The sequence below is a fragment of the Rhinopithecus roxellana genome, chromosome 15 (genome assembly GCF_007565055.1).
Source record: "Rhinopithecus roxellana isolate Shanxi Qingling chromosome 15, ASM756505v1, whole genome shotgun sequence".
Taxonomy (NCBI): Eukaryota; Metazoa; Chordata; class Mammalia; order Primates; family Cercopithecidae; genus Rhinopithecus; species Rhinopithecus roxellana.
This window is the reverse complement of record NC_044563.1, coordinates 33,839,256-33,861,684: the sequence shown is the minus strand read 5'-3', so window position 1 is coordinate 33,861,684 and position 22,429 is coordinate 33,839,256. Positions and strand designations below refer to the sequence as shown.

Below are 22,429 nucleotides of genomic sequence, written 5' to 3'. Positions count from 1 at the left end.
TAGCCTCCTTCGACCTAGTCTTTGCATACCTCAACTTTTATGTACCAGTGCTACTCTTCTGTTCACAACTGCCTCATGTAATCTGCAGATTCCTGCTTCCCCACTTTTGTTCAGTCTAGTGCACCTGGAACAACTGTTCTCCCTTGTGACTAATTCCTCTTTTCTAGCATTTAGGCATCACCTCTTCCTCTGGGAAGTTATCTGATTCACGACTGCCTTCTCTGACATCCTCTGTGCCCCCACAGCACTGTGTATATGGCTACTACCACTGCAATTCACCGCATTATATTGGAATGAACAATTCACCTGTCTACCACAAGTCTGTAAACATAACTTATTTGAAATGAATTGCAATAAAGCTGTGTTACAACGTAAGTGGATGGATGACACATTCCTCTACTGTAAACTTGCAGATAAGAAAACTGAAACAGTATTTTTTCACTTCTCACCTGAGAGTACAAAAAGCTGGAGTAGATCAGTTTGAATCCTAGTTGAGAAATGGGGTGGGATTTAGCATCATTCAATCACCCTTCTCCTAATTAGGACTCAGAGCCACTACAATTCAAATGATGGTTATACAATTTAATGACCTGAAATTCAAACAAGGAGATAACAGCAGTTTTTAATAGTTGAAATGGTGGTTGACACATGTATTTATCATGTCACCAGTGCACTGTTTCTCACTTCTCTTGTGTCTATGGGCTCAGTTATTAATTCGATCAAGCTACAAACCTACTCATTAGAAAACTGGACACACAAGCACAAGTTTACAAGCCACAAATACCCCAAAATCTACTTAAGGATGCTAAATTAAAGCCTGTTACTGTAGTATCTTATATCATGAGGAAATCTAATATTCTTGGGCTCTCTTTCTATGTAAGCATGAGTATAGCAACTAAGTACTAGTTTTTTCTCTTCATCAGTACATTGATGTCCTATTTAGAAATGCATTTTTTGAGAGCTTATCACAAAGCCTTTATTAACAGGCTGTTAAGGAAAGTTTCAGTGTTTCTTTTAAAAAGGTGCTTTATTGACTTTAAATTTATAAAAGGTTAACATGTCTTGATCTAGTTGAAATTATGATTTATAGCAACATGATAACAATTATGTGTACAGTTCATATTCCACTCATACTGTACACCAGTAAAAGCAAATATTCAAAGGGTTCTCTAAGTTTCAAGATTAAAAACCATAATGCCTTGACTGAATATCATGATTACAAAACAGGTGTTAAGAACTGTGAAGGTATATGCTCACAACATATCCCTTCTCCCATTCTCACTTTATTCCAGAATCTCATTTCACTGACAATTTGTTTATACTTTCAAAAATCCTTTTATAATTTTTACAGATATAACTCAAAATGACTGCTTAGGTCTTTAAAAAAATTAACAGATTAAAAAGCAATACAAGTGCACTTAATACTGATCAAAGTCTGAAATGCCAAAAAGCAAAATAAAAATCCTCTGAAATATATATATATATATTTAAATCTAGAAAAACTCCACCAATAGTAGAAACAAAGTATGTTTAATGGTTGCTTTGGAAAGGGGAAGTGGGCACTTCATGCCAGGGAGATTTAAAAATGAGACTTTTCAAGCAAGCACTGCCTATGGCATAGTCTCATATTTTGAAAATGTAAACCTAATTTTAAATATAAAGAACTATTTTTAAAAAAATCACACCCACAAGTAAAAAACTGGTATCTGTTTACAAAGTGCAGTATATCAGTACAGCAAACTCATCTCAACAAAACAAGATTATGTGTGGTTTCTCAGGCTTTAAACCCCCCCTGGTTTCCATTTAAATGCTTTAACATTGAGTCATCCTGCATACATGAAAAGCCTGTGTACTGAAGCCTGGGTCCCTTAACACCTGCTATTAATTAATTCCAACATAAGTGAGTATGAGACCTGGGAAGTAAATTGTCGTCATCTGATTGATGAGGTACAGAGTATCTGAATAAAATTTCTGACCTGGTTATGAGTCAGTAATCCCAACACAAACTACTGCTTTGTAGTGAATTCTGTATGGTTTGCATGTCCTTCAATAACTGAAGATTTTTTCTGCCTTTTTCTCCAGGTCTCAGTTTGGTAAAATCTTTCTTATTTGTGGTCCCTGTGATTCCAGAACGGCCGCTGCTGTTTCCTTCTTCATCAAGAGTCTTTTTGGTAGCTTTTAATTCCTTCTTCTGCTTCTCTAACTTCTGTTTCTCCAGCTATACCAAATAACCAAGGCAGGAAGGAAAAGGAGAATTTAATGAAAATATTTTTTCTGACAACAAAAAGTACAAAAGAGTACCTTTTTCTGGTTAACTCTCATGCTAACTGAAACTCAAATATTACATTCTAGGCTTTTTTAAAAATTCAAAACCTACTGCACTAGTCATTTAACACTTAAATATCAATGTAAATAAATATATGCTTAAATATATATAACAATATACAAACAAGTAAACCTGGGTAAACAAATTCTGGTTGTCCTAAATTAAGGCAATATTGCCAAAGTACAGAACAGGGCGAGTGAGAAACAAGGGGAGTTGAAGGAAACTCATGGAAGAGGCAAAAATCAGACACACAGAAAGAACGGGAAGGATTTTCACAAATGGGAGAAGAGGAGAAAGACATTCTAAAAACTAGTCTGAGGAGGCAAAGAAGCAATTTCCAGATGGATGAACAGATGCAATTGGTAATGTATTAATACTATGAAAAGAATTTGATTTTTTTTCCATTATTTTAGAATAATTTAAAATAGGGGAGCTTTATTTTTACTTTAGTCAAACTGATGCTGGCATGTTGGTGTTCCATTAGAATAAGTCTAATTAGTATAACAAATTAGACCATTACTCCTTACTCCTACAGGAATACTTTGCTTGTATTTCTTTTTCATACATGAACTTTGAAAAAACATCCCAGGTTTTAGAGTTGAAAAGGCTAGTTTCATCCCGGCTCTGCCATTTCCCAGTGAGCTGGTACTTGGGCAAGTTATTTAATGTCGCTGAGGATATATGCATACTTCCCAGAAAATGTGGCCTAGCATCCTCATCTATGAGAATATACCCATTTCATAAGCCATTTGTGAAAATTAGATGACATACTCAAAGCACTTGGCACTGGGTCTATCATATGGCTACCAATCAACAGCCAACAAACCTGTTCTGCTCTCTGAACTTCTCAGCCTTCTCCATTTCAGTCAGTGGAATCACCATCCTGCCTAACTCCCTCTCCTACATGATACCCAGCAGCAAATAACCCCAATTATTTTTTACTTCCAAAATATACCTCAAATCTGTTTACCTCTGCCCAAACCCAACTACTGTCTTGCTGACCACCTCTGATATGTCTATAGCTGATCTCTCAGCCTCTCTGCCTTGATCCCATCACCCTACCCCTAGTCACTACAGTAATCTCTTAAATACCTGAATCATGTTTCTCTCTGGATGAAAACCCTTGAGTGTGACGTCACCACTGCATCTAGTAGATACTACATTGTTGGCTGATATAAAATGATTAGTAACAAATACATTTCACATATTTAATGTCTGACTTATTCCTTTGGAAATAGAATTTCCCAGGTGCTTTTTAAAAAAACTTACTTGGATAAACTCAGAACTATTTAAATTCATCAAATAAGTTAAAGCTTATTCATAAAGAATATTAAATACATTCAGTATTTGAAAGATGTATCTTAATTGAATATGCTAAGTGACTAAAAGTGTCTTCTTTCCTAATCCACTTACCAATTCTTAATGAACAAATGTCTTCAGTAAAGAAGTATCTCCTGTAGATATTTATCTATGATACACTTAGTGTCATAATTTAATATCTGAATTAAAGTGTATTTTTTTTCTTAAATCATTAGAAACTTGAGTGAAGGAAAACTGAGTTACCTGGGCTTGGTATTTTCGAACTTTAGTTATTTGGTTGGCTTTTGCTTCCATCCTTCCCACTAATGCCTCCAATTCACACTCTAACTTGTCTTTCAGTTCAACAGTTGGTGACTCCTGGATAAGTTTTGCAAGTTGCTGGTGATCACTATATACAAAGCAGAAGTAGAACGTGGTTAAGTTTTCTATGTTTCATGGCTAGGTCTATTATACCTTACTCATTATGGGGTTACTGCCCCATGTGTTTAAAAAATGACTCCATTTTTTGAATAGAGCAAGAAAATTTTTTTTGAGATGGAGTCTCACTCTGTTGCCCAGGCTGGAGTGCAGTGGCGCAATCTCAGCTCACAACAAGCTCCACTTCCCAGGTTCATGCCATTCTCCTGCCTCAGCCTCCTGAGTAGCTGGGACTACAGGCGCCCACCACCATTCCCGGCCAATTCTTTTGTATTTTTAGTACAGACGGGGTTCACCATGTCAGCCAGGATGGTCTCAATCTCCTGACCTCATGATCACCCGCCTCAGCCTCCCAAAGTGCTGGGATTATAGGCGTGAGCCACTGTGCCCAGCCTAGATCAAGACATTTTTAATTGAAAATATGAATTTAAAAGTTCAAGAAAGGCACTGGAGGGAAATACAAGAGTTCTTAATTTCAAGGTTAAATCTTTATATTCATATTTTCCCCAAAAGAATACTGTATATATAAAGGAAAGTCTAGAGATAAATCTTGTTCTTCAGACACCCATGTCCTAACTTATCAGTTAAGTTTAGCTAAAATGAATGTAATGTCAGGCACCAGATAATGATGTAGTACACAACAGACCACATATACAACAGTGATCCCGTAAGACTTTAATATCATATTTTTACTGTATCTAGGTATGTTTATATACACAAATACCATTGTGTTACAACTGCTTATAGTATTTAGTAGTAGAGTAACATGCTGTATAGGTTTGTAGCCTAGGAGCAATCGACTATAAGATTAGCACACTCCTACAGGCATAAGGAAAAAAAAATTGCCTAATGATATATTTTTCAGAGCACATCTCTGTCATTCAGTGATGCATGACTGTATATCATAAGTTCTCAGACAAAGAAATACAACTTAAACATAAACCTTGGTCTTCAAAAGATTTAACAGTAAGAGAGAGATTTTACCCTTATTAGTTGTATTTGTTAAAGTCCCAGTAACTTGGTTAGTGTAAGGATTGTGCTCAGCCATACTTGCTCAACAAAGTAAAGTAAGAATAATAAAGTCAACAAGTTTTTAAAAACTGAGGTTTTAGAGCTAAATTGAATTAAAAAACAAACAACAAAAAACAACTCACAAGCTCATTTGCCCAAATTCATCCTGTAAAGTCTGTAAGACTTCTGCTAGCTCCTCATTAATACCGTTGGAGGGAGATGTTACTGACAACTTCTTACTTTTACCACCTCGTGAAGATACTTGCTTTGCCAAAGGAATACTGTTGATGACTCGATCATTGCACAAAGCTTTACTGTGTTGCTTCATTAGATGCAAGACAAGCTGAACATTGGCTACCACTGCATGGCTAGGACTTGTGGACTAAAGGAAGAAAAATGATGAAAGAAGTAACTGAAGTTATATTCTCTACACCACTTTCTATTCCCTAAGCCTAGGTAAAAAGAACTCTTCACCCCTCAAAGTACAGTATATAAATCCTAAAATTATTCTGATCATGATGTTCTTCTATTTGAAATTCTCTGATATAAATCCACTAACTATGTTTCGGAATGGAAAATAAGGCCCTACATCATTGAGCTGCAACCTACATTTCCTAGCCTCATGTCCTATCATCCTCCACTTCTCTCCATTTTGTGAACAAACCATATTTGCAGATGACATTTTTTGGTATGTTAGCAATATTTATATCATTCTTTAAAACCCAGTTCAAATATATTATTTTTAAAGGCTTCCTTAAAACTGCCAGGTAATCAGTCCATCTCAGATCACCTATAACACTTTACATATCTCTCTCATATCATTTATCATAATATATTTTAATTGCTTTTACATATCTATTTCACCTACTAAACAGTGTACATCCAGGTGGTAGAGACTTGTTCATTTCTCTATCCTGGAATAATTAGGAAGCACTAAATACATGTCTATCACATGTGTAAGAAAAACCTGGTAAGACTTCTCAAAAATATTTTGTTTTTGTTTTAAACACTAAACCAACAATCTCAATGTACTATTCCATTTTATAAATAGATGGTTAGGCTTACTTGGCTCCATAAATATCATTAGACAGCATATTTAAAATGCAGGTTCCTAGGCAGCACACCAAACTCACTGCAGAGTTAGAGTTTGGAAATTTGTTTTCAAGTCCTCCAGTTGATTTTGATTAGCCAGATTTGGAACCACCATGCTAAGGTAAACATATGCTTTCCTTCTAATCTTAGTTCCCATTGTTAGCTAGCAAATTGAATACAGCAGTATTGTATACCACATCCAAGTGGGAGTTTATTACATCAATGCAAGGCTGGTCCACTATTCAAAAATCAGTCGATGTAACCACTATTTTGCCCATAACTTGTAATATATATTTATTATACTAGTTGCCTATAAGTACACTTTCAGTATGCAATAATTTAAAAAATTATCTTGTTCCTGTTATTTTTCTGATTATATTAATATATGCACTTGACCCTTGAATAATGGAGGGGTTAGGGGCTCCGACCACCCATGCAGTCAAAACTCTGCCATAATGAAACTATTTTTTTTCCTTCAACTTTTAAGTTGTAGGGTACATGCACAGGTTTGTTACACAGGCAAATGTGTGCCATGGTGGTGTGTTGCACAGATCAACCCATCACCTAGGTATGAACCCCAGCATCCATTAGGTACTCTTCCTGATGCTCTCCCTCCCCGTTGACCAACTCCCTCACCAAACAGGCTCCAGGGCATGTTGCTCCCCACTATGTGTCCATGTGTTCTGATAATTCAGCTTCCACTTATGCAGCTGAGAACTATAAAAAAAACTTTGCCCTAAAATGTAACTAATAGCCTGCTATTGACTGGAAGCATTTATATTATGTTTTATGTATAAACTATATTCTAAAAGTAAAGTTAGAAGAAAATATTAAGAAAATCCTAAGGAAGAGGAAGTATATTTACTATTCATTAACTGGATCACCATACAGGCCTTCATCCCCATTATTCACTGTTGAGTAGGTGGCAGAATAGGGTTGGTCTTGCTGTCTCAGCAGTGGCAGAGGCAGAAGGGGTGGAGAGGGTGGAGGGGGAGGCAGGAGAGGCTAGTACATTCTGTATAACTTTACAGAAATACACTATAATTTGTCTTGACTTTTCTTTTTCATTTCTCTAAAAATGTTTCTCTATGATACCAATTCTTCTTCCACCATTTGCTTTAGTTTCAGTGATGTATCATAGAAGGGTCTATGTCATAAAAGTCAAAAGCAGGCTGGCCACAGTGGCTCATGCCTGTAATCCCAGCACTTGGGAGGCTGAGACAGGTGGATCACCTGAGGTCCGATTTTGAGACCAGCCTGGCCAACATGGAGAAACCCTGTCTCTACTAAAAAAATACAAAAATTAGCCAGGCATGGTGGTGCATGCCTGTTGTCCCAGGTACTTGGGAGGCTGAGGTGGGAGAATTGCTTGAACCCAGGAGGCAGAGGCTGCAGTGAGCTGAGATGGAACCAGTGCACTCCAGCCTGGGTGACAGAGCGAGACTCTGTCTCAAAAAAAATAAAAAAGTGAAGAGCAGTCTTGAATAATTAGAACCCTTCTGCCAGACTGTCTAATGTCAATGTGTTTTCTGACATTACTTCTACGTTGTCTTCCTCATCTTGTGGCAATGGTTTGAAAGCACTTGTATCCATCCCAGTCGTCTTCTGTTAATTCCTCTGTCATGGTGTCTGCTGACTCTTGAATTTCTCCAAGATTCGTAGCCTGAAATCCTTCACCTCCAACCTTTTTTTTTTTTTTTTTTTTGCCATATCTACAATCTCTTTCATGATTGGCTCTGTCATAAATCCTGTGAAATCATGCATATCACCTGGAGAGTTTTCTCCAACAGGAATTTATTATTTCAGGCTTGATGGCTTTCATGACTTTTTCTATAAAAATGATGGCATCATCTTCAATTGTGTAATCCTTCCAGACTTTCATAATGTTCTCTCTGAAGTTCTCTTCCACAGCATTAAGAACCCTTTTTACAGTGTATGTAATGTGCCTTAGAGGTCCTTATGCTCCCTGATCTAGAGGCTGAATTAGACACCTTGTGTTTAGGGGCAAGTAGACTACTTCCATGCCTTTGGTGTTGAACTTCCATGCTCCTGGATAGCTAGGGGCAATGCCTAGTATTAAAAAGACTTTAAAAGGCAGTCTCTTACTGGCATTACTGGCAAATTACTCCCTGACTTCAGGGACAAAGCATTGTTGGATCAATGCTTTTTCTAAATCCAGTTTAGAAAAAGGGTTCTCACCGGGGCATTCTTGTCGTAAACCCAAAGACTGGCAGTTGGGTATATTTCCCCTTGAAGGCTCAGGGATTAGCAGCTTTATAGACAAGGGCAATCCTGATTGTAATCTGATTGTGTTTTCACAAAATAGTAGATTTAGCCTGTCTCCTCTTTCCTTAAATCCTGGTGCTGACTTCTCTTCCTTACTCATAAATACCCTTCATGGCATCATGTTTTTCCAGAATAGGGTACTTTTGTCTGCATTAAAAGCCTGTTCAGGAAGACACCCTTTCTCCTTAATGATTTTCTTAATGGCATCTTAGGACTCATCTGCTGCCTCTTGGTCAGCAGAAGCTGCTTCTCCTATCTTGATATTTTTAAAGCCAAACCTCTAAAATTATCAAACTATCCTTTGCTGGAATTAAATTTTCCATCTTTAGATACCTCACCTTCCTTTTAAGTTGTCATATAATGACTTTCCTTTTTCTCAAATCATTATTAAGAGTCTAAATATGGCTTTCTTATAGCAATCCTGCATCCACATAAAAGCTGCATTTTCAATGAGATAAAAAGCTATTTTGCAAAAAGCACAATGTTTTGGCACCTGCTAGAGTGGCTGCAGTGGTAGTTTCACAAATTTCCTTTTTTTTTTTTTTTAAATGTTTTTTTTAAGAGACAGGATCTTACTCTGTTGCCTATGCTGGTACAGTGGTGCCATCATAGCTTACTACAGTCTTGAACTCCTGGGCTAAAGTGATCCTCCTCCCTCAGCCTCCTGAGTAGCTGGAACTACAGGTGCACTCCAACATGCCAGGCTCCTTTGTTGTTGTTGTTGTTTTACAATAGTCCTTCAGCTGGATTCATTTATTTTGAAATGGTGAACCACTGCAGCTGCAGACCTCAATCTATGGTTCATAGCAAGCAATGCAGCTTTTTCTTGTCATGTCATGACTTTTGTCTGCTTCTTGGGAGCACTTCCACCATCATTAGTAGCACTTGACATGGGTCCTATGGTATTATTCAAAGTATTTACTGTATTGTGCTAAACATGATGGTAAATATGAAACTGCTAGAGAACACTTTTTACTGTGACACACAATTTGCTGGAGAGATGAACTGCTCATTTGAAGATGATTAGCATCACACGGCATTTTAAGTGAATACTCCCAACCCTTGAGCTCATCACAATGGCAACAGAAGGTGGCTACAAAATTATCAGTTGCACAGTATGTACTACAGTTAATTTTATACAGTTATGATTTAATACTGCATCTTTATCTATTTACATTTATCTGTACTGTGAATGGCGCCACGTAGTCTGTGTGCAAATCGTTTTTGATAAATTATAATTAAAAAGACTTGTGTACATTTATGGTAGTAAATAATAAAATGCACTCGTATTGACATAGTCAATTTTATGCATCCATGACATACCAACTTTTTCTTAGCTTCTGATATTTCTAAGATACAGTTTGCAAGTTTTTTCAAATTGCCAGAAATCTCCAAAAAATTTTCTGAGATACTTATTGAAAAAAAAAATCTGCCTGTAAGTAGACCCACACAGAGTTCAGACTCATGTTGTTCAAGGGTCAACTGTACCTTTTTCAAATGCTTGTCACCACTAACGTATTATATTCCCCATGATTTCACTCCAAATTTACTAGGGGTTTAAAATACATATAAACAAATATAAAATTCAAAAGAACATTTACTTCCCAAGATGCTAGAATGACAATCTAGTTGGAATCGAAACATAAAACCACCAGCAACACAGCTCATAAAGTAGTGTCAACTAGCACAGTTTTAGGCACTTCACTCAGTACTTGTTGATATATGATGATACAGCTTTACATTCAAGTGCTAAAGAAACTTAAGATTCAAGTGTACGTATGACTGCTTCTTGGAGAATTAGTCCTAGAAATGATCTGGATGTGAGGACAAGTAGAATATACTATATGCTTATTCAAATATCTACCTATATCTAAATATAACTCAACAGGATTGATACTAAAAATCCAATGCTACAAACATACTATTTCTTATTTCCTTGACCCCTATCTGAAACGACACCTTCTTCAACTTAGGGTCTCGGTTTTTATCACTTCCTTTCCACATATACTTTATCTACTTTAAGGTATCCTCCCCATCTCTTCCTTGCTTCCCCAATCCCAAAAAACCTCCCCCCATATCATTTTCACATCACTGTGATCCACACTGGTACAGGGACAGAAAAATGTTCATTCCATTTATAGACATACTTGCAGATGCAGAGACTTAATTCAAGGATCAACACTGTACAAAAAGAATCCAGAGTTTGACCAACTCACCTTCCCAGCTACAAACGGCATATCACCCAAGCATAATCTATAATGTGGTTGTGCACCAAAATAGTTCCTAGAACTTTTCTGAATGAAAAGAAAAGGAAAACAATTTTATTTTATTCACATGATAATAAAAACTGACTATACATGACTAACTTGAAACTTCAGTTAACTACTGGGCTACTACTTGCCTTATCTATAGCTGGCATTATGATCACGAGCCAGCTCCTAATAGTACTTGTTAGCACGTATCCTAGCCTAGTAAAGGCTGGGGGAAAAAAAGCACTTGACAAAACAACAGTTACATTCTAAGTAGAAAATCAGTATACATATACACAAAACATTGTAAGAGCACGAGATAATGCAGTACTAATAATAATGCTAATTTTGTATAGTGTTCTGCAGTTCCAAAATGCTTATATATTTTCTATCAGGATAAAAATTTAGAAGTATTACTTATCTCCACCTTCTGAATGAAGAAATTGAGAATGAAAGATTTACTCTCTCAAGGTTGTAGTACACCATACAGTTTATGGGTGTTTTGACATAAACTATACCAAGTAATCAGCATTTTGCCTGATTTGGTTCTGTCTTCACACCTTTTCTGGTGGTTTTGACTTCTTTTTTTTAATTCTTCTTGCACTGGGAACACGTGGAGTTGCCTTATCTTCAAAAGTAAGTCTATTTGTTTCTAGACCAGTCTGCAACTAGGAAAAATGAGAGTCTAAAGTTAATGCCGTAGGAATAAAACCTATGAAAGCCTGTAAAAGCCAATGGTAGTATCTAACTGAAAAACGTATTATAGCTGTATAACTATGTCTTGAACCAATCTATCAATGTTTGTCAAATATTTTAAATACATACCAGTCTCTCATTTTATCTTGACCTTCTTTGTTATAATCTGTCCTTTCTTCAGTGTGGAACACATTACCTTCAGTATTTGTAGCTACTCCATAAATTCTATCTAATGAGTTAAAAGGCAATGAATGTATCTAACCCCAAACCATTGCTTCAATACATTCTCTTTTCAAAAATGGCATCTACTACATTATCAGATACAAAACAGCCAAAGAGCAGAATACATTTCTTCACCTTCTAAAAAGCCATGCACTTACTATACAAGAAAAAGGAATTGAAAACTTATGTCCAAAAAAATACCAAAAAACAAAAACACTGGAAGCTATCAGGCAAATGTTACCAAGTCCTTTTCTCTAGAAGCTTAGTAAGTATAGTAATTTAAAAATATCCTGTCTTCATGGTAGAAATTCCACAAGCACTTACTAAGAATTTCAAAAAAGGACTGCTCTTTTCACTAAGCCAACTTTCAACTTTCCTTAAAAAAAAAAAAAAAAAAAAAAAAAAAAAAAAACCTGTCCAGAATAGTGGTTGCTTCAAATCTGCCTATATGTACCAAAACTGTCTGCAGTTTATGAGGACAGTTTGGATTGCCAGGTGGCTGTCCAGACCTCATGATTTTGGCCCTTCCAGATTGGGGAAATTCGTATTTTAAAGTATTTTAAAAGTTCCCCAGGAAATTATAATGCAGCTAGAACAAATATTCAGAACCAGCGGATTCCATAAAAACAGATACTGAGATTATCACTATTACTTTCCACGAGTGCAGCTTTGGGGTAAAAAAAATCTATTCCATGACAAAGGAATACAGGAAGCATCTATACATTCCCAATACACCTAACATTGCTTTATACATAGTACATTGACTAGATATAATTCAATGAATAGGAAATTACTACTCTAGAAGACTTATGATGCCAATGAGTGTAAACAGTGTACAAGAACATTTTTTTGAGTATTTTAACTTCCAATTTATTTATTCTTCCCAGCAGCTATCTTATTTCTGTGCTACAGTTTTAAAACATTTTAAAGCACTTTCATTATTTTTTATTCTCATTTGATCACCCCAATACCAAGAAGATGCAAAATGCAGAACACCTGTTTTTTTTGAGACAGAGTTTTGCTCTTGTTGCCCAGGATGGAGTGCAATGGTGTGATCTCAACTCACTGCAACTTCCACCTCCCAGGTTCAAGCGATTCTCCTGCCTCAGCCTCCCAAGTTGCTAGGATTACAGGCATGCACCACCACGCCCGGCCAATTTTGTATTTTTAGTAGACAGGTTTTCACCATGTTGGTCAGGCTGGTCTCAAACTCTTGACCTCAGCAGACCACTATTTAACAATGGAAAAAATCCAGGCTCTGAATAGTTACATAACTTGCCCAACACTAGACTTGGAACCACGTATCTATCCCTCATTGTTCTTTCAGTACAATAATGTTCACCACCAACTCAAAATATTTACTGGTAACATATTACCAGCAACAACTAATTTGGTCCCTATGTGTTGCCTGCTAAATTAAGGAGAAAACAGAAGTACCATAAATTATTTTACAAATTCATTAACTAAGGAACTTACTAAATTTTGTATTTCATATATAATGTACTCAACACCACAATGCATATAAAGCACAACCCACAAGTTTGTTTGTTACAAATATGGAAATGGAAACACAGTGAAGTGGCCAACCCTAAAGAGAAAATGGGCAAAGAAAATTTGTTGGTCAAAAATTAAGCCATGTGGCTATGTAACTCAGAAAGCACACTGAGGGAAAACAACAACAATCTACAAATTGATCAGAAGGTAAATGTTTGAGAAAGAACTATATCCGATTTAATAGAAAATAAGTCAACAAATTTAGAGACGCACTAGAACAAATAGACAAGGTAACAAAGATAACTTTTATATTCCTGTAATCACATATATGACGTGAGCCCAAGACATTGTAGGCCTTTGGTCACAGATTGAACTGCAGAGGCTCTACTCTTTGGAATCAAGACCTGATTCTTGTGTGTATCTGAAAAAAGATACATGCATATGTCATAAAAATAAAAGACCCTGGAAGGGGCAGGGGAGTATCTGGGAGGAATTTGAGCAAATAAGCTCATAAGGAGAGTGTCTTCAGTGAAAACATGAACATTTTATTTTACTGAGTCTATAAGTCAGACTTACTTCAGTAGTCTTGCTATGTATCTCCTAGAAACGCATTTCTGGTTGGTACATATAAACTCAATGCTTTTGTGAATCCACACTACCTCACCTATTCTATCTGGTGGCCACTGCATGGGATAAAATCCAAAACTAGGAGAGAGTAGAGCTCATTTTCCTCATGTGGTGGCTTCTGTTAACTGGTCTGGGTCATCAGCTACTGGGGCAGCCCACTACCTCAACTTCTGTCCTGACATCTTGAGGTCACCAAAGAAGAGAAGTACCTATAAGTAGGACACTGAAAGAGCTTTTAAATATTTTTCTGATAGTGGCCATATAAGAAGTTTTACATGGTTACAAACCTTCTTATGTGTATAGTCTCTGATATTAGTGTGGCATTTTTTAAAATGCTGACCGAAACTCCACAATTACAAACATGCTAAAAAATTGTACAAATTTTGCTGTCTATAAAAATACTTGTTCATAATTTTCCACATTAACCTGTATCTGAAAATTTATATGCTGGACTATTCTAAAATATAAATAATGTAAGATAACCAAATATAATTGTTTACTTGTACATAAAAAGCGGTAAGAAATATGAAGAGCCCACTTTCTCACATTTTAACTTACCTCAGCTGCCTTAGCTTGCATGCGTTTCCTTTCCTGTTCTTCTTCATGGAGTTTTGCTTCCAACTCTTGCATTTTTTTCTAGTGATAAAAACATCCAAAGGGATAAGGGTGAAAAGTCTTAAGTGTCTGTAAAATTTTAATATAGCAGCATTGGAACATGTAAATTTTATCCTACTCAATATAAGGTGGTTAGATCACTGTAGTAATGGAGGCTGTGAGCTGGATGGTATCCATGATGCTCTTCTATTGTGTTCTATTATTTATCATCTGTGAGGCAGGTGGACAAAATTACGGGTAAAATCTATGGCCAAAGAACACAGCACTACATGAATGTAAATAGGGATATGGAGGCTAAATCTGGAACTTTATTCTCAGTGGTATTAAATATCTCCCAAATGAAATAATTAAAACTAAAATTAGCTCAGAGAGCAACTTAAACCAAGTGATGCAAGCCTTAAGGATACTCAAAAACATTTAATTTTTTAACAAACATTTTCATTAAAAAAATGCCCACCAAGATTGTAAAATGTGAACACTCTCTCCAAATTTATATTTTCTTTTTAAAACTCCAATATATTTCTTCATTATAAGATCATTTTAAATGCTATAAATATCCAGTGATACAAAATAATTAACCTTAAAAAAAAAAAAAAAAAAACCCTGATATATGTTAACAATAAAAAGACACATGCACTGACTTCTGCAAGGGCCTGCATTGTGGTAAGTTTGTTATACTCCTGTTCAAGAAGATCCAATTTTTCAAGTTGACTCTGAACATGTGTTAGATCATGTTGTCGTTCTCTTTCTAGGGAAACCTGAAAAACAATATTCAATACAGCTTGGTAATTTGACAATCAAAAAAGAGAAAAACACTTAACTGTTTTCTATGCTGTCATTTGGCCCTTCACATAACTACTTCTAGGAAAATAACATTAAGATGAACCACAGGGGGCATCAATAAATGACTGATACAAGTGGATACTATTCTTACCTCAGTTGCCTTGGCTTATAGCTATTTATCTAATATTTAGTTTTATACAGTGACATTATCTTTATGCTCTGGGATAGCAGGGATTTATTGGACATACAGGCTTCACATAACAGACAAATACTTTTAGTTTGGTCCTGTTAAGTAGTTAATCTCTTAATTAGGGTAAAAATTATGGTTTTGGCATCTATCTTTTTATATTTCCTTTGAATTCTATGTATAATATCCTTTTAAACTTTATTTTTTTTTTGAGACGGAGTCTCGCTCTGCCGCCCAGGCTGGAGTGCAGTGGTATGATCTCGGCTCACTGCAAGCTCTGCCTCCCGGGTTCATGCCATTCTCCTGCCTCAGTCTCCCGAGTAGCTGGGACTACAGGCACCTGCCACCATGCCCGGCTAATTTTTTGTATTTTTAGTAGAGACGGGGCTTCACCATGTTAGCCAGGATGGTCTCGCTCTCCTGACCTTGTGATCAGCTCGCCTCAGCCTCCCAAAGTGCTGAAATTATAAGTGTGAGCCACCGTACCCAGCCCTAAACTTTTTTTTTTTGAAGTTTAGAGTCAAAGATTTATAAGATTGCCTCCTATATAGACTTTTTTTTTTTTTTTTTTTTTTTGAGATGGGGTATTGCTCTGTCACCAAGGTTGGAGCGCAGTGGCATGATCTCAGCTCACTGCAACCTCTGCCTCCGGGTTTCAAGTAATTCTCCTGCCTCAGCCTCCTGAGTAGCTGGGACTATAGGTGCCTGCCACCACACCCGGCTAATTTATGTATTTTTAGTAGAGACAGGGTTTCACCATGTTGGCCAGGCTGCTCTCAAACCCCTGACCTCAAGTAATCCACCCATACACCACTACACTGGGATAATTTCAAATATACTAACTCAAGGTCTATTATTGGTGAAAAGTGCCTGAACTTGTAAACTGTGTCTTCAAAATAGGGCTATAACAATAGGTACCATATTAATAGAAATTTGAATATGACAAATTAATATAAAGCAGTAATTTAGGAATTTGTGTGAACTAATTCCCTTCTAGCCACATCTTAGTGGATATTAACAGCTCTTGACATCTATTATATATGCCTAATAGTTGTCTCTTAGATATATATTAGTCAAAACATCTTAAAGTTGTCTTATTAAACTGACCCTTCTCCAGCCCATCCACAGAAATGTTAGACAAACACAGCAGACATAATAATAATATATGATTATTGGTGTGGTCTAGCTCTGTGTCTCCAACCAAATCTCATCTTGAATTGTAATCCAAATTGTAATCCCCACATTTTAGGGGAGAGATCTCATGGGAGGTGATTAGATCATCGTGGTGGTTCCCCATGTTGTTCTAGTGATAGTGAATTCTCACGAGATCTGATGGTTTTATATGGGCTTTCCCCCGCATTGCTCTGCACTTCCTTCTCTTGCCACCATGTGAAGGAGGACATGTATGCTTCCCCTTCCACCATAATTGTTAAGTTTCCCGAAGCCCCCACCAGACATACAGAACTGTGAGTCAATTAAATCTCTTTCTTTTATAAATTACCCAGTCTTGGTTGCTCTTTATAGCAGCGTGAGAATGGACTAATACAATTACACAGCAATTTTGAAAGCAAGAAAGGAAAATCTTCAGATACAAAAAAAAGAGAAAGGAACTCAAAAGCAATGAAAGGATACTGAAGTCAATATCACACAAGGCAATATTAGAGCCGGGGTACACAGAATGTGCAGGAATATAAAACTTTAGGCAATGTATAATCCACAATGATCAACAATATCAAGCCAATATAGTAACATAAATCTGGATCAGAACCAGTGATTTTATTTATTTATTGTTTGTAGAGACTTGGTCTCACTCTGTTGGCCTGGCTGGTCTTGAACTCATGCACTCATGTGATCTGTCTGCCTTGGCCTCCTAAGTGCTGGGACTACAGGTGTGAGCCACCCTGCCCAGTCACAACCACTGAAAACCATCAAGCCTAACCAAAGGCAAATTCACAACTGGCCCATAAGGCTGCCCACACAACTGAGGAATTTATTGTGGAATTACCACAATAAATGAAAAAATGAGACCACCATTTAACTTTTCTTTATTAAGTTCCCATAAAAAAATGATATACCATAAGGGAGAATCAACAGATAAAACCAAACAAATAAAGATTAACACTTTGAAAACATCAAATAATTTTTTAAAATTGAGATTTATAGTGTTCAAAGAGATAAAAGGAAGGTATAAAAATCACAGAGTTACAGTACATTAAAAGAACAAAACTAAGTGGATGGAAAAAGACCCAAATGAAAATGAAAACATATAACCACTGAAATAAACGCAGTAACATAGTGAAGACACCTATCACACACAAGAATTAATTACTGAGACATTTTCTCAAATACTGTTGTATGATTGCTCAAATATTTAAGTCTAATTCTCTCCAACGAGAACTGAAAGCTGATTGAGGGTAGAAAGCATACGGTAAGCCCTCTGTATCTGTGTGTTTTGCATCCATGGATTCGATCAACTGTGGATTGAAAATATACGAGAAAAAACAAAAAAGGATGGTTGAGTCTGTACTAAACATATACAGATTCTTATTCTTATTCTTGATATTATTCTCCAAACAATATAGTATAGCAACTATTTACATAATATTTACATTGTATTAGGTATTATAAGTAATCTAGAGATAATTTATAGTATATGAGATTGGGTGTAGGTTATATGCAAATACTACACCATTTTATAGGACACTTGAACATCCATGGATTTTACTATCCACAGGGGTCTCAGAAACAATACATTCATGGATACTGAGGGACAACTGCCTAGTATTTCTTTTTTTACACTGCAGAGCATCTAGCATAATGTTAAGCATATAAACATTCAAATTTTGCATAACAGAGTTAAGATCTCCACAAACTGTAGCACTGATAATGAATGCAAACTCCAGATTCATAACAGAAAAAGGAATAAGTTTTAAAAAATATACACAAGGCCAGGGACAGTGGCTCATGCCCGTAACCCCAGAACTATGGGAGGCCGAGGCGGCCTGATCACTTGAGGCCAGGAGTTTGAGACCAGCCTGGCCAACATAGCGAAACCCCATCTACACTAAAAATACACACACCAAAAAGTTAGCTGGGCATCATGGCATGTGACGGTAATCCCAGCTACTCGGGAGGATGAGGCATGAGAATCACCTGAGCCTAGGAGGTGGAGGTTGCAGTGAACTGAGATCATGCCACTACACTCCAGCCTGGGTGATAGAGTGAGACCCTATTTCCGATCAGTTGATCAGTCAATATATTTGAGACCGATGTTGTGATATCTTCTCACAAATGTGCGGGTTACCTAAATATGAAGACCTCTGGTGTAAGAAGGCACAAAAATGTTATGCTAAATAACAATTCTGAAGAGTTTTACAAAGTAATCTACTATCTCACTTAAGTCATTAAACATATTTCAGAGATATAGCATTATATGGTTATTTACACTTTTTATAATGTAGACTCAAAGAAGCTAACATAACTTTAAAACATCTCACAACTGTATTTTTACTATTTAAGTTAAACTCTACCAAATACAATAATAACAACAAAAAAAGCCAATCACATTTTTCGATTTCATAACTGATGCCAAGAAATTTCAGTCCTAGGCTATAACAGCACTATTAGTCCTCACCGAAAGAAAACAAATCTTTATTCAATTAGTTTTCCCCGTAACTAACTGTTCCTGAGTATCAATCTGTGAGGTGCTTTACTTACTTGTTTCTCTAACACAGATGTCCTCTCCATTTCTGCATGCTTTATCATATTTCGCATGTATTCCAATTGTTTTTCTAATAGATTGCATTTATTTTCTGCAGCTAACAACTGAGATGTCAGTTCTAAAAAGAATACGTAAGAAAAACAGAAATCAACTCACCCATAAAAGTTTTAAGCTGTTAACAGGACTTGAATCTACTGTGTATACAATAAAAACACCTTCCACAGACCTAGAAACCTTTTCAGATTACCGAAATCATTCTCTTTCTACATGCTAGTCAAACTGGCCTTGCATTCAGTAAATAAATACCATGTATGATAACAGCATTTGCTCCTCAAAATGCACCTGAATACAATGCAGTTTTGTAGTACTTGAAGATACCACTACAAAACACTAATGTAGTATTTCTTTTAGAATACTTAATACTGCACACTTATTTTGATATAATTTAATTTTCTTCATAAACAAACCTTGATTGTGCTTTGATTCCTCGTTCTTTGAATTCTCCCTTTCTTGTATCTGTTCATCCAGTACTTTCTTATATTCAATTGTTTCTCTAGACAAAGTTTTCACACTTTCTTCTGCCTGAATCCTCTCAAGTTCCAAGCGTCGAATCTTATCTTGAAGATTCTTAAGAGCAGAAAATATGGCTGCCAAATACAAACACAAACGTGGATGCTGTAACAGCATATGTGGACAAAGTATATTAAGAAAGAATAAACTCATCTAAATAAAAGATAAAATTGATGGGTGAGTCCAGTGGAGGATCATTCTTTGGGAACAATAAAATGTTAATTATCTCATGTTTGTTTTTTAAGAAATCAATTTAAAGACACTGAGTGGGCCAGGTGCGGTGGCTCACACCTGTAATCCCAGCACTGTGGGAGGCTGAGGTGGGTGGATCAACTGAGGTCAGGATTTTGAGACCACTCTAACATTGTGAAACCCTGTCTCTACTAAAAATACAAAGATTAGGCAGGCGTAGTGGCAGGCGCCTGTAATCCCAGCTATGAGAGGCTGAGGCAGGAGAATCGCTTGAACCCAGGGGAGGGGTGGAGGTTGCAGTGAGCTGAGATTGCACCACTGCACTCCAGGCTGGGCAACAGCGTGAGATTGTGCCTCAAAAAAAAAAAAAAAAAAAAAAAAAAAAGACAACGAGTGCTCGAAATGAGCTCAAGTAAAAGCCCCATTACTATGGTAAAAAAATTGCAAAGACTTTTATAAAGTGGTAAAAAATTTAGCCATCATACAAAGTTCACATAACAGTCCTAAAGTACCTTACTATCTTATTAATATATTACTTATTAATTAAAATTATTAGTAAATATATTAGTAACTAGTAACTAATACTTAATACATTTTATTAATAGAAGTACATGTAAAATCCAACTGTAGAGTTAGTCAAGTGCAAATAAATACTATTTTTAAAATCTGCATTTTAAATACTTTCTAAACTCCCCTTCAAGTTTCTGATTATAAATTATGTTGACTGCAGTAAATGTAGATTGAGAAAAAACACGCTGAAAAATAACCAATAATCCTATTACCCAGAGTTAATGACTGTCATTTGGTTCTTTTTTTTCTGTATGTGTAAAATAAATTGAGACAAAATGCATGTAGGTTTTTTCACTTTAGCATTATTAAATCGTGAGAATTTCCTCATGCAATCAGTCTTAAAAGATTTTCTAATGATCAATAATTAAAAACTAAAAAGTTAAAACTACTGGCTCAAAGAACATTCATAGCCATTCTAATGAGAAAAATATGCTACTTCTAGCTATTTTCCATTTCCATTATAATATAAATCTTTTCATATACGTTATTGGCCAATTTTCTCCCTTTCATGAATTTCCTTTGCCCGTTTTTGTATGGGAAAAAGTTTTCTTCATTTTATTACCTGCCTTTAATTCTAGTTCTGATGTACAGATGTTTTGATTTTTCACAGAGGTATACCTAACACTCTTTCCCATGATGGCTTTTTTTTTTTTTTAATACTTTAAGTACTAAGGTACATGTGCACCACGTGCAGGTTACATATGCATACATGTGCCATGTTGGTGTGCTGCATCCATTAACTCATCATTTACATTAGGTGTTATCTCCTAATGCTATCCTTCCCCCCTCCCCCCACCCCATGACAGGCCCTGGTGTGTGATGTTCCCCACCCTGTGTCCACATATTTTCATTGTTCAATTCCCACCTATAAGTGAGAACATGCAATGTCTGGTTTTCTCTCCTTGTGATAGTTTGTTCAGAATCATGGTTTCCAGCTTCATCCATGTCCCAACAAAGGACATGAACTCATCCTTTTTTATGGCTGCATAGTATTCCATGGTGTATATGTGCCACATTTTCTTAATCCAGTCTATCATTGATGGACATTTGGGTTGGTTCCAAGTCTTTGCTATTGTGAATAGTGCTGTAATAAACATACATGTGCATGTGTCTTTATAGCAGCATGATTTATAATCCTTTGGGAATATACCCAGTAATGGGATGGCTGGGTCAAATGGTATTTCTAGTTCTAGATCCTTGAGGAATCGCCACACTGTCTTCCACAATGGTTGAACTAGTTTACAGTCCCACCAACAGTGTAAAAGTATTCCTATTTCTCCACATCCTCTCCAGGACCTGTTGTTTCCTGACTTTTTAATGATCGCTTTAATGGCTTAGAATCGTCTTGGCAATGTGGGCTCTTTTTTGGTTCCGTATGAACTTTAAAGTAGTTTTTTCCAATTCTATGAAGAAAGTCATTGGTAGCTTAATAGGGATGGCACTGAATCTATAAATTACCTTGGGCACTGTGGCCATTTTCACAATACTGATTCTTCCTATCCATGAGCATGGAATGTTCTTCCATTTGTGTCCTCTTTTATTTCGTTGAGCAGTGGCTTGTAGTTCTCTTTGAAGGGGTCCTTCACATCCCTTGTAAGTTGGATTCCTAGGTATTTTATTCTCTTTGAAGCAATTGTGAATGGGAGTTCATTCATGATTTGGCTGTTATTGGTGTAGAGGAATGCTTGTGATTTTTGTTTGCACATTGATTTTGTATCCTGAGACTTTGCTGAAGTTACTCATCAGCTTAAGGAAATTTTGGGCTGAGACGGGGTTTTCTAAATACACAATTATTTCATCTGCAAACAGGGACAATTTGACTTCCTCTTTTCCTAACTGAATACCCTTTATTTCTTTCTCCTGCCTGACTGCCCTGGCCAGAACTTCCAACACTATGCTGAATAGGAATGGTGAGAGAGGGCAACCCTGCCTTGTGCCAGTTTTCAAAGGCAATGCTTCCAGTTTCTGTCCATTCAGTATGGTATTGGCTGTGGGTCTGTCATAAATAGTTCTTATTATTTTGAGATACATCCCATCAATACCTAGTTTAT

General features: G+C 36.4%; 1 protein-coding gene across 1 annotated transcript in view; it reads right to left on the bottom strand.

Moving 5' to 3' along the window:
* Window positions 1-561: 561 nt before the first annotated feature.
* Window positions 562-22,429, bottom strand: part of CEP57 (centrosomal protein 57) — a 42,154-nt gene continuing 20,286 nt past the window's right edge. Inside the window, exons 3-11 of the mRNA XM_010375433.2 lie at window positions 19,514-19,693; window positions 19,043-19,164; window positions 14,997-15,113; window positions 14,299-14,376; window positions 11,262-11,369; window positions 10,669-10,746; window positions 5,218-5,456; window positions 3,890-4,034; window positions 562-2,218 (exon numbers count right to left, since the gene is read on the bottom strand). Of these exons, the coding sequence (XP_010373735.1) occupies window positions 1,988-2,218; window positions 3,890-4,034; window positions 5,218-5,456; window positions 10,669-10,746; window positions 11,262-11,369; window positions 14,299-14,376; window positions 14,997-15,113; window positions 19,043-19,164; window positions 19,514-19,693 (1,298 nt within the window). The 3' untranslated portion in view covers window positions 562-1,987. The remainder of the gene's footprint in view (window positions 2,219-3,889; window positions 4,035-5,217; window positions 5,457-10,668; window positions 10,747-11,261; window positions 11,370-14,298; window positions 14,377-14,996; window positions 15,114-19,042; window positions 19,165-19,513; window positions 19,694-22,429) is intronic.